At 46.9% G+C, this 12,923-nt stretch overlaps 1 protein-coding gene across 2 annotated transcripts in view; it reads right to left on the reverse strand.

Moving 5' to 3' along the window:
- The window catches only part of phrf1 (PHD and ring finger domains 1), a 111,709-nt gene that overhangs the window by 64,746 nt on the left and 34,040 nt on the right, over nt 1-12,923 (reverse strand). The window contains exon 2 of one of the 2 annotated variants that reach the window (XM_086008419.1): nt 4,830-4,980. In XM_086008419.1, coding sequence (XP_085864545.1) covers nt 4,830-4,980 — 151 coding nt within the window. Of the gene's footprint in view, nt 1-4,829; nt 4,983-12,923 lie in introns of both variants that reach the window. The other variant, XM_086008418.1, reaches the window with a different exon arrangement.

Genomic DNA, 12,923 nt, shown 5'->3' on the forward strand with positions numbered 1-12,923 from the left:
ATAAACCAGGGAATTACAGGCCAGTGAGCCTAACATCAGTGGTAGGGGAATTATTGGAAAAAATTCTGAGGGACAGAATTAGTCTCCACTTGGAGAGCAAGGATTAATCAAGGATAGTCAGCATGGCTTTGTCAAGGGAAGATCATGTCTGACCAATTTGATTGAATTTTTCGAGGGGGTGACTAGGTGTGTGGATGAGGGTAACGCAGTGGATGTGGTATACATGGATTTCAGTAAGGCTTTCGATAAAGTCCCGCATAGGAGACTGGTCAAGAAGGTAAGAGGCCATGGGATCCAGGGTGCCTTGGCACATTGGATCCAAAACTGGCTTAGTGGCAGAAGGCAGAGGGTGATGGTCAGAGGTTGTTTTTGTGGCTGGAAGCCTGTGTCCAGTGGGGTACCGCAGGGATCGGTGCTGGGTCCCTTGCTGTTTGTGGTCTACATTAATGATTTGGATGTGAATGTAAAAGGTATGATCTGTAAGTTCGCAGATGACACGAAAATTGGTGGGGTGGTAAATAGCGAGGAGGGTAGCCTCAGTCTGCAGGATGATATAGATGGGTTGGTCAGATGGGCGGAACAGTGGCTAATGGAATTTAACCCTGAAAAGTGTGAGGTGATGCATTTTGGAGGGACTAACAAGGCAAGGGAATACACAATGAATGGTAAGACCCTAGGAAAGACAGAGGATCAGAGGGACCTTGGTGTGCATGTACATAGATCCCTGAAGGCAGCAGGACAGGTGGATAAGGTGGTTAAAAAGGCATATGGGATACTTGCCTTCATTAGCCGAGGCATAGGATATAAGAGCAGGGAGGTTATGATGGAGCTGTACAAAACGCTGGTTAGGCCACAGCTGGAGTACTGTGTGCAGTTCTGGTCGCCACACTATAGGAAGGATGTGATTGCTTTGGAGAGGGTGCAGAGGAGATTCACCAGGATGTTACCTGGGCTGGAGCACTTCAGCTATGAAGAGACACTGGACAGGCTGGGGTTGTTTTCCTTAGAGCAGAGAAGGCTGAGGGGGGACCTGATTGAGGTGTACAAAATTATGAGGGGCATAGATAGGGTAGATAGAAAGGAACTTTTTCCCTTAGTAGAGGGGTCAATAACAAGGGGGCATAGATTCAAGGTAAAGGGCAGGAGGTTTAGAGGGGATTTGAGGAAGAACTTTTTCACCCAGAGGATGGTTGGAATCTGGAACTCACTGCCTGAAAGGGTGGTAGAGGCAGGAACCCTCACAACATTCAAGAAGCATTTGGATGAGCACTTGAAATGCCATAGCATACAAGGCTACGGACCAAGTGCTGGAAAATGGGATTAGATTAGACAGGGCTTGATGGCCGGCGCGGACACGATGGGCCGAAGGGCCTCTTTCTGTGCTGTATAACTCTATGACTCTATGACATCCTGCCAATTTGAGTATCTACCCATTATCCCTACTCTCTGTCTCCTGCCGCTCAGCCAATCTCATAATCAGGTCAATAATTTGCCCTCAATTCCGTGGGCTTCTACCTTAGATAAGTTTCTTATGTGGGACTTTATCAAATGTCTTCTGGAAGTCCATATAAATAACATCCATAGACATTCCCCTGTCCACTACTTTAGTCACCTCTTCAAAAAATTCAATCAGGTTTGTCAGGCATGACCTACCTTTCACAAATCCATGCTGGCTCTCTGATCAACTGAAAATTTGAGGTGTTCAGTCACCCTATCCTTAATTATAGACTCTAGCAATTTCCCACAACAGATCAGGCTAACTGGTCTAGAATTCACTGGTTTCCCTCTCTCACCATTCTTAAGTAGCGGAGTGACATGCACAATTTTACAATCTAAAGGGACAGTTCCTGAATCGAGAGAACTTTGGAAGATTATAGTTCGGGCATCTGCAATGTGCTCACCGACTTCCTTTAAAACCCTGGGATGGAAACCATCTGGTCCTGGGGATTTGTCACCCTTTAGTGCCATTATTTTCTTCATTACTGTTATTTTACTTACGTTAATTTTATTGAGTCCCTGTCCCTGATTCAATATTAGTTTCTTTGGGACTTCCGGCACGCTATCCTCTTCTACTGTAAATACTGACTCAAAGTAATTGTTCAACATGCCCGCCATTTCCCCATTGTCATTGACAATATCGCCGCTTTCAGTTTTTAAGGGGCCAACCTTGCTCCTGACCGCTCTCTTTTTCCTAATGTAATTGTAAAAATTCTTCGTATTGATTTTGATATCCCTTGCAAGTTTCTTTTCATACTCCTTTTGTAGCTCGTGACCCTTTGCTGTGCTTTGTATCTTTCCCATTCGCCAGGATCTGTGCTATTTTTTGTATTGTTGTATGCCCTTTCCTTTAGTTTTATGCTGTCCCTCACCTCTTTAGTTGTCCATGGCTGGGTTTTTGGCAGGTAGAGCTCTTGCCCATCTGGGGTATAAACTGGTTCTGTATCACATTAAATTATTTTTTAAACATCTCCCACCGATCTTCTGTCATTTTACCCATTAACAGATTTGCCCAGTTTACTGTGGACAGTCTCTGCCTCATCCCATCGAAGTCGGCCTTACCAAAATCTAGAATCTTAGTAGCTGTTTCGCGTTTCTCCCTTTCAAACACTACGTTGAACTCGATCACGTTATGATCGCTATTAGATAAATGTTCACACACCGTTAGTCTGTTAACTAAATCTGGCTCATTACTAAATCTAATATGGCTTGCCCCTAGTTACCTCTAGGACATATTGTTATAGAAAACTATCACGGACACACTCAAGAAATTCACTACCTTTCTGACAGGTGCTAGTCTGCTTTTCCCAATCTATACGAAAGTTAAAATCCTCCATTAAAACCACTCTGCCTTTGCTACATGCTTGTCTAATCTCTGTATTTATACAATCTAGCACTTCACAGCTGCTACCAGGGGGGCCTATACACAACTCCCACTACAGTCTTAAATCCTTTCCTATTTCTTAATTCAACCCATAAAGTCTCCACTGCCTGCTTACCTCTCTTTGTATCTTCTCTTATTCATCCTGAATCACTAAGGCTACTCCTCCCCCTCTGCCATTTTCCCTGTCTGTCCTGTAGACCTTATAACCTGGTATATTTAGTTCCCAGTCCTGACTGTCCTGCAGCCATGTCTCAGTAATGGCTACAATGTCATAACCTCCAATTTGAATTTGTGCCTGTAGTTCATTCAATTTATTCTTTATACTCCCTGCAGTTGTATAAAGAACGCTTATTTGGGCCACACACCCTAGCCTGTCCTTCAGCTCTGATGTTTTACTCACATGTTTCTTATTTCTCTGTCCTGGTTTAATCGCTTAACATCTTTTAGTTTTCCCTTTACCTGTAGTGCCGAAAGTACAATTTCTGACAGTTACTCTACTCTCTTCCCTTTCGGTTGTTTTTGAACTACTACAAATAGCAGAGAAGGCCAAGAGGAGATTTAATAGAGGTCTTAAAATTAATAGTTTTGATAGAGTGCATAAGGAAAGACAATTTCCTCTGGGTTGGGGAGTTAGTAACTTAAAGAGGCGCTAGTTACTTATGATTGTTCTTGCTTTCAGTACACCTAAAGAAGGTGCGAACTGGTGAGTAAGCACAGCTGTTTCGGCAATAAATAAGGTGAACACTTAAGACGCTTTAACCGGCAACTTTCAAATTGACGTTACTGCAAATGGTTAATGGTTTTTGGATTTTTGGATGTTTTAAACATGGACGTTTTAAGTGGTGGGGACTGTATCATGGCATTGATTGGCACAATATTACTCAGAGCTCAACCTCCACTCTCTCCATGCTGCGTGTCTTATGAAGAAAGGTTGAGCAGGTTGGGCCTATACTCATTGGAGTTTAGAAGAATGAGAGGTGATCTTATTGAAACATATAAGATTCTGAAGGGGCTTGACAGGGTAGATGCAGGATGTTTCCCCTCGTGAGGGAATCTAGAATTAGGGGGCATAGTTTCAGAATAAGGGGTCGCCCATTTAAATCGGAAATGAGGAGGACTTTCTTCTCTCAGAGGGTCGTGAATCTTTGGAAATTTCTTCCCCAGAGAGCTGTGGAGGCGGAGTCATTGAATATATTTAAGGTGGAGATGGACAGATTTTTGAATGGTAAGGGAGTCGAGGGTTATGGGGAGCGGGCAGGGAAGTGGAGTTGAGGCCAAGATCAGATCAGCCATGAATGGCGGAGCAGGCTCGAGGGGCCGAATGACCGACTCCTGCTCCTACGTCTTATGTTCTTATGGCCCTGCACCAGGAGAGTCCTGCTCTGTGATGAGTTGGCCAATTGCAGCTGGGACACCACAACTGGCTTAAGAAGTTCCAGCCTAGGAAGAGGGCAGAGAAAAAAAGCATCGGCTCAAGTTCCTGATCTCAATCACCACCCAGCAACCTCTACCAGGAGAGGTTATGTACACACTCACTCACACTCGCACACACCACACCACACATCCCTCACACACACTCTCACGATCAGAGAAGGGCAGTATCAGGCTCAGCTGTGTTGGTCCTGCTCACTATCCAGGTTCACACGTAGCAATGGCCATTTAATTGAGGTACCAAAGAACCACTGTTAGCAGTGACACCAATTCCTTTACCAGACCAGCCTTCAGGACAGGAGGTGTAAGGGGAAGAAATTTCCTTCCAAGCTCAGATCAGTAATATTTTATTTTATTAAATGCAGCTTTTGCAATAGCAATAACGTACCTGAACACTGCTTGGTCCGATAGGTTTCCAATCGTGCAAGATTAACCGTTCTTATTAGATCAGTTAGCAAGTATGCAATAACGGATTCAACTGTATCAAGTATACAAGGTAGCGAACCAAAGACTATACCTTCCTCTGCCTCATTTTCATCCTCTTCATCATCCTCCTCATCTTCCAAGTCATCATCTTCCGCCCCTTCTCCTCCTTCATCATCATCATCGTCGTCGTCGTCGTCTGTATCGCCCTCGTCCACATCATCACCATCTTCGCTACTGGACTCCTCTAACAAGAGAGAAGAACACACATTTAGAGTTCTAGAAACAGGACTGAGATGAGACTCCAGCCCCACCCTTCTTAGGGAATGGGGACCTCACATGGTCCACTACTGATGTGAAACATAGAAACACAGAAGATAGGAGCAGGAGTAGGCCATTCGGCCCCTCGAGCCTGCTCGGCCATTCAATGAGATCATGGCTGATCGTCCAAATTCAGTACCCTGTCCCTGCTTTCTCCCCAAATCCCTTGATCCCTTTAGCCTTAAGAAATATATCTAAGAAAACTACCAAAACTCACTGACACTCAAACCTAAGGGTCAAGCCACCTTGGGGTTGCGAGTATTAAAGGTCGTATGTCTAAGGGCCCAGTGGATGGCAAATATTCCAGTTAGATATTACAACAAGATTCAAACATGTTCAAGTTAAACAACAATCAGTAAAGCTAAAAGCTGCACAAGTATTATTGTCACATTTAGTAAATACTACAACATACATTCCCAAACAAGCTTAGGACATCTTTTTGCACCCTCACTCTCCCTGGATGGGGCAAATTCTAGGTTTGGTTCCCCATCTGTGCTTTGTTACCCATTTCAGCCGGGTGGAAGTGGGGCAGGTATAGCCCGACAGCTGTGGTCGGACAGAAATCATCAGCCAGGGTTTCCACCACTAATACAATTGCAAAATACTGCGGATGCTGGAAATCTGAAATAACAACAGAAAATGCTGGAAATACTCAGCAGGCCAGGCAGCATCCGTGGAGAGAGAAACAGAGTTAACGTTTCAGGTCTGGGACCCTTCATCAGAACTGGAAAAGGCTGGAGATGTAACAGATATTAAGCAGGTGCAGAAGATGAACAAGGTTGAATAGATAAACGGAACTCCCGTCGGAGAGAAGAGCAGAACTTCTTCAAGGTAGGCATTCCTAGAAGAGAGGTGGCAGTGAACCAAACACTAATACAATTGCAAAATACTATTTAGCAACTCTGCTGGAAGCACAAACACAGATGTTGTGGGACACAAGATCAGGTATGGCTATGCTGGTCCCCACAATAAAATCTCCCGCAGGCACTGTCCAGGCTATTGCCAGATACTTTGCTTGTACTTGAATACAAGAAGTTCACTATTATTGGCGAACACTATAAACTTAAATGTAACCATCAGGTGTCAGCCGTGGCTCAGTGGGCAGCACTCTCGCCTCTGAGTCAGAAGGTCGTGGGTTCAAGTCCCACTCCAGAGACTTGAACACAAAAACCAGGCTGACATTCCAGGGCAGTACTGCACTGTCGGAGGGGCAGTACTGAGGGAGTGCTACACTGTCGGAGGGGCAGTACTGAGGGAGTGCTGCACTGTCGGAGGGGCCGTACTGAGGGAGCGCTGCACTGTCGGAGGGGCAGTACTGAGGGAGTGCTACACTGTCGGAGGGGCAGTACTGAGGGAGTGCTACACTGTCGGAGGGGCAGTACTGAGGGAGTGCTACACTGTCGGAGGGGCAGTACTGAGGGAGTGCTACACTGTCGGAGGGGCAGTACTGAGGGAGTGCTGCACTGTCGGAGGGGCCGTACTGAGGGAGCGCTGCACTGTCGGAGGGGCAGTACTGAGGGAGTGCTACACTGTCGGAGGGGCAGTACTGAGGGAGTGCTACACTGTCGGAGGGGCAGTACTGAGGGAGTGCTGCACTGTCGGAGGGGCCGTACTGAGGGAGCGCTGCACTGTCGGAGGGGCAGTACTGAGGGAGTGCTACACTGTCGGAGGGGCAGTACTGAGGGAGCGCTGCACTGTCGGAGGGGCAGTGCTGAGGGAGCGCTGCACTGTCGGAGGGGCAGTACTGAGGGAGTGCTGCACTGTCGGAGGGGCAGTACTGAGGGAGTGCTACACTGTCGGAGGGGCAGTACTGAGGGAGTGCTGCACTGTCGGAGGGGCCGTACTGAGGGAGCGCCGCACTGTCGGAGGGGCCGTACTGAGGGAGCGCCGCACTGTCGGAGGGGCAGTACTGAGGGAGCGCTGCACTGTCGCAGGGGCAGTACTGAGGGAGCGCTGCACTGTCGGAGGGGCAGTACTGAGGGAGCGCTGCACTGTCAGAGGGTCAGTACTGAGGGAGCGCTGCACTGTCGGAGGGGCAGTACTGAGTGAGCGCTGCACTGTCCGAGGTGCTGTCTTTCGGATGAGAAATTAAACCGAGGCCCTGTCTGCTCTCTCAGGTGGATGTAAAAGATCCCATGGCACTATTTTGAAGATGAGCAGGGGAGTGGGTCAATATATTTTCCTCAACCAACATCACTAAAACAGATGATCGGGTCAGCAGCACATTGCTGTTTGTGGGAGCTTGCTGTGCGCAAACTGGCTGCTGCGTTTCATAGAAACATAGAAGATAGGAGCAGGAGTAGGCCATTCGGCCCTTCGAGCCTGCTCCGCCATTCAATGCGATCATGGCTGATCATCCAAATTCAGTACCCTGTCCCTGCTTTCTCCCCATATCCCTTGATCCCTTTAGCCTTAAGAAATATATCCAACTCCTTCTTGAATATACTTAATGAACTGGCCTCCACCGCCCTCTGTGGCAGAGAATTCCACAGGTTCACCACTCTCTGGGTGAAGAAATTCCTCCTCATTTCTGTCCTAAATGGCTTACCCCTTATCCTTAGACTATGACCCCTGGTTCTGGACTCCCCGACCATCAGAAACATCCTTCCTGCATCCAGCCTGTCCAGGCCTGACAGAATTTTATAGGTTTCGATGAGATCCCCTCTCAATCTTCTAAACTCCAGTGAGTATAAGCCCAATCGACACAATCTTTCCTCATACGTCATTCCTGCCATCCCAGGGATCAGCCTTGTGAATCTTCGCTGTACTCCTTCCATGGCAAGAACGTTCTTCCTCAGGTAAGGCGACTAAAACTGCACACAGTACTCAAGGTGCAGTCTCACCAAGGCCCTGTACAACTGCAGCAAGACATCCTTGTTCTTGTACTCGAACCCTCTTGCTACGAAGGCCAACATACCATTTGCCTTCTTAACCGCCTGCTGCACCTGCATGCTTACCTTCAGCGACTGGTGCACAAGAACACCCAGGTCTCTTTGCACTTCCCCTTCTCCCAATCTATTGCCATTCAAATAATAATCCGCGTTCCTGTTTTTGCCACCAAAGTGGATAACCTCACATTTATCCACATTATAGTGCATTTGCCATGTTTCTGCCCAATCACCCAACCTGTCCAAATCGTACTGGAGTTTCACGACATCCTCCTCACAGCATACCCTCCCACCCAGCTTTGTGTCGTCTGCAAATTTGGAGAAATTACATCCAATTCCCTCATCCAGATCATTAATATATATTGTGAACAACTGGGGTCCTAGGACCGATCCTTGCGGTACCCCACTAGTCACTGCCTGCCACTCGGAAAACGACCCGTTTATTCCAACTCTTTGCTTTCTGTCCGCCAACCAGTTCTCTATCCAAGTCAATACCTTGCCCCCAATCCCATGTGCCTTAATTTTGCACGCTAATCTCTTATGCGGGACCTTATCGAAAGCCTTCTGAAAGTCCAAATACACCACATCCACTGGTTCTCCCTTATCTATTTTACCAGTTACATCCTCAAAAAATTCCAGTAGATTAGTCTAGCATGATTTACCTTTTGTAAACCCATGTTGACTTTGTCCGATCCAGTCACTGCTTTCCAAGTGCTCTGCTATTACATCTTTTATAATGGACTCTAGCATTTTCCCCACTACCGATGTCAAGCTTACCGGTCTATAATTCCCCGCCTTTTCTCTACCACCTTTTTTGAATAGTGGGGTAACATTAGCTACCCACCAATCCATGGGTACCGTTCCAGAGTCTATCGAGTTCTGGAAGATGACCAGCAATGCATCTACTATTTCTAGGGCCACTTCCTTTAGTACCCTGGGATGTAGATTATCAGGCCCTGGGGATTTATCGGCCTTCAGTCCCATCAATTTTCCTAACACCATTTCCCTACAAATACTGATTTCTTTCAGTTCCACCCTTTCATAAGACCCTATGTTCCCCGGCATCTCTGGGAGGTTATTTGTGTCCTCGTTTGTGAAGACAGAACCAAAATATGTATTTAGTTGGTCTGCCATTTCTTTGTTCCCCGTTATAAATTCCCCCGATTCTGACTGCAAGGGACCTACGCTTGACTTCACCAATCTTTTTCTCTTCACATATCTATAAAAGCTTTTGCAGTCAGTTTTTATGTTCCCTGAAAACTTACTCTCATATTCTATTTTCCCTTTCTTAATTAATCCCTTTGTCCTCTTTTGTTGAATCCTAAACTGCTCCCAATCCTCAGGATTATTGCTTTTTCTGGCCAATTTATATGCCCTCTCCTTGGACCTTATGCTATCCCTAATTTCCCTTGTTAGCCACGGTTGGGTCACCTTTTTTGTTTTATTTTTATGCCAAACTGGGATGAACAAATTCTGTAGTTCATCCATTCGGTCTTTGAATGTTTGCCATTGCCTATCCACTGTCAACCCTGAGTGCCATTCCCCAATCAATCCTACCCAACTCGCTCCTCAGACCATCGTAGTTTCCTTTATTTAAATTGAGGACCCTAGTCTCCGAGTCAACTACTTCATTCTCCATCTTAATGAAGAATTTGATCATATTATGATCGCTCCGACCCAAGGAGCCTCGTACAACAAGATTGCCAATTAATCCTTCCTCGTTACATAATACCCAGTCTAAGATGGCCTGATCTCTGGTTGGTTCCTCGACATATTGGTCCAGGAAACCATCCCGTAAACACTCCAGGAATTCCTCCTCCACAGTATTGTTACTAATTTGGTTGGCCCAATCTATATGTAGATTAAAGTCACCCATGATGACCGCTGTGCCCTTATTGCACGCTTCTTTAATTTCCCTTTTAATGCCATCCCCAACCTCTGCCTTACTGTTTGGAGGTCTATAAACCACTCCCACTAACGATTTTTTCCCCTTAGTATTTCTCAATTCTACCCATACAGATTCCACCTCATCAGAGCTAATATCCTTCATTACAATTGTGTTAATCCCTTCTTTAACCAGTAATGCTACCCCACCTCCCTTTCCTTTTTGCCTATCTTTCCTGAATATCGAATACCCCTGGATGTTGAGTTCCCAGTCCTGGCCTTCCTTGAGCCACGTTTCCGTAATCCCAACCAAATCGTATTCGTTTACTTCTATTTGTGCAGCCAATTCATCCACCTTATTACAAATGCTCCTCACATTAAGACACAAAGCCTTCAGGCTTGTTTTTTTAACGCTCTTAGACCTATTAGAATTATTATTTACTGTGGCCATGTTTGATTTAAACCGTTTTCTCTGACTGCCACTTTTCCTACATTATAATAGTGGCTACACTTCAAAAGTACTTCATTGGCTGTAAAGTGCTGTGGGACGTCCTGAGGTCATGAAAGGTGCTACAGAAATGCAAGTGCTCTTTTCTTTTTGATGTTGAAATTGTTTGCCTTGGGTATTTTCTTGCTGCTAGTTAATACACAAGACTTCCGCCACGCCTTGCATCAATTCTGAAGACGGTTAATATCGGGCACAGCAGACCTTTTGTAATAAGCTAAACTATCAAACAGATCTAGTCCCCTAAAAAAACAAGGAATTTAGTAAAATACTTCAGGAAGCCACGGGTGGGTTAGCAGAATCGGCAGACAGGTGTAACTTAATGCGCAGAAGTGGGAAGTAATGTATTTTGGGAGGGAAACAAGGAATGGGAGTAAAAACTCCGTGAAAAGATGCAGAAGGGAGTGGAAGAGGAGGCCGGAGGGGCAACGACAGAACTCCTTGAAAGTGCAAGTGCGGACAGATAAAGCCATTTAAAAAGGCCAACAGCATCTTGGGTTTTATCAATAGGAGCATAAAGAACAAGAGTCAAGAGGCAGTGATAAATTTGCCCAAAGCAATTGTTAGGCTACAGTTCAGAGCACTGCGCACAGCTCGGGGCACTGCGCACAGCTCGGGGCACTGCGCACAGCTCGGGGCACTGCGCACAGCTCGGGGCACTGCGCACAGCTCGGGGCACTGCGCACAGCTCGGGGCACTGCGCACAGCTCCGGGCACTGCGCACAGCTCCGGGCACTGCGCACAGCTCCGGGCACTGCGCACAGCTCCGGGCACTGCGCACAGCTCGGGGCACTGCGCACAGCTCCGGGCACTGCGCACAGCTCCGGGCACTGCGCACAGCTCGGAGCACTGCGCACAGCTCGGAGCACTGCGCACAGCTCGGAGCACTGCGCACAGCTCGGAGCACTGCGCACAGCTCGGAGCACTGCGCACAGCTCGGAGCACTGCGCACAGCTCGGAGCACTGCGCACAGCTCGGAGCACTGCGCACAGCTCGGAGCACTGCGCACAGCTCGGAGCACTGCGCACAGCTCGGAGCACTGCGCACAGTTCAGTGTGCAGCATTACAGAAAGAAGATTAAATGCGTATAGTGGCCAATAGCAGGGATGAGAGACGATAGTTCTGAGGACAGACTCGATCTACTGAAACCGCAGCATTTTCCAGCACAGGCGGCCATTCGACCTATCACACATCGAGAGGAAGAATTAGGGGACAACATGCACACTAAAGGGTGAAACTTTAATAAAGCTGGAAAGGTGAACTGATAAAAATATAAAACAAATATTTTTGTAATAAAAACAAAAAATACCAGAAACGCACCTGCTGAGTATTTCCAGCACTTTCTGTTTATATTTAAGAAAATCGACAGGTCTGACCATTAGTGCGAAGTGTTTCATCAGAAACAGTGCAATAAAAGGAGCACACCCGAAACATTCCCGTCACTCTTCGTTTCCAGCATTCTCTCTTTTGATTTCAGATTTACAGTTTTCTCTTTTGATTTCCGTGTTGTCTGCGGAGCTCACTGTGGTGCCTCCCATGCCCAGGTCCACATTGAGAAGAGCAACAGTTCTAACACAGACCCCTGGGGGACACCACTGTCCACATCCCTCCAGTCCCAGTAATATCCATTAAGCACCACACGCTATATTCTGTCCTTAAATCAATTTCCTATTCACGCCGTCACACTCCCTTTAACCACTGACTAGAAACTTAACTGGACCAGCCACATAAATACTGCGGCTACAAGAGCAGGTCAGAGGCTGGGTAGAAGGACAAGGGCAGCAGGCGCATGAACACCATCATCTGCTAGTTCCCCTCCAAGTCACACACCATTCCGATTTGGAAATATATCGTGGTTCCTTCATCATCGCTGGACCAAAATCCTGGAACTGCCTCCCTCACAGCGCTGTGGGAGCCCCTTCACCACACGGACTGCAGCGGTTCAAGGCGGCGGCTCACCACCACCTTCTCATGAGCCACGAGCGAATTTGCACTGGGTAAATAAGATCAGAGAAATGAACTCAAAGACTGGTGTGGGAGAAATGGGCTTTGATTCGTGGGGCACTGGCACCGGTACTGGGATAAGAGGGAGCGGTTCCGTTTGGACGGGCTTCACCTGAACCATGCTGGGGCTAGAGTCCTGGCAAATCGAATAACCAGGGCTGTAGAAAGGGCTTTAAACTAAATAGTGGGGGGGGGGGGGGGAGGATCCAGGTGAGCGGGAATTTAAAAAGTCAATGAGAAATGAGAAAGCAATAGAGCAGGATAGAGATGGGGGAAATAATAACCAGAGTGTGACAGGAAGGGACAGAATGTTTAAAAATAAGAGTGCAACAGAAAATGGGGCTAAAACAAAGAGAAATGGTAAAAAGACAAAGTGAAAAGTTCTATATCTGAATGCACGCAGCATTCGTAACAAGATAGATGAGTTGACGGCACAAATTGATACAAATGGGTATGATCTGATCGCCATTAGAGACATGGTTGCAAGGTGACCAGGGCTGGGAACTGAATATTCCAGGGTATCTGACAACTCGGAAGGATAGACAGGAAGGAAAGGGAGGTGGGGTGGCTTTGTTGGTAAAGGATG

Source organism: Somniosus microcephalus, chromosome 15, assembly GCF_052327205.1.
Source record: "Somniosus microcephalus isolate GS21.2 chromosome 15, FLI_Smic_1.0, whole genome shotgun sequence".
NCBI classification, from domain to species: Eukaryota; Metazoa; Chordata; class Chondrichthyes; order Squaliformes; family Somniosidae; genus Somniosus; species Somniosus microcephalus.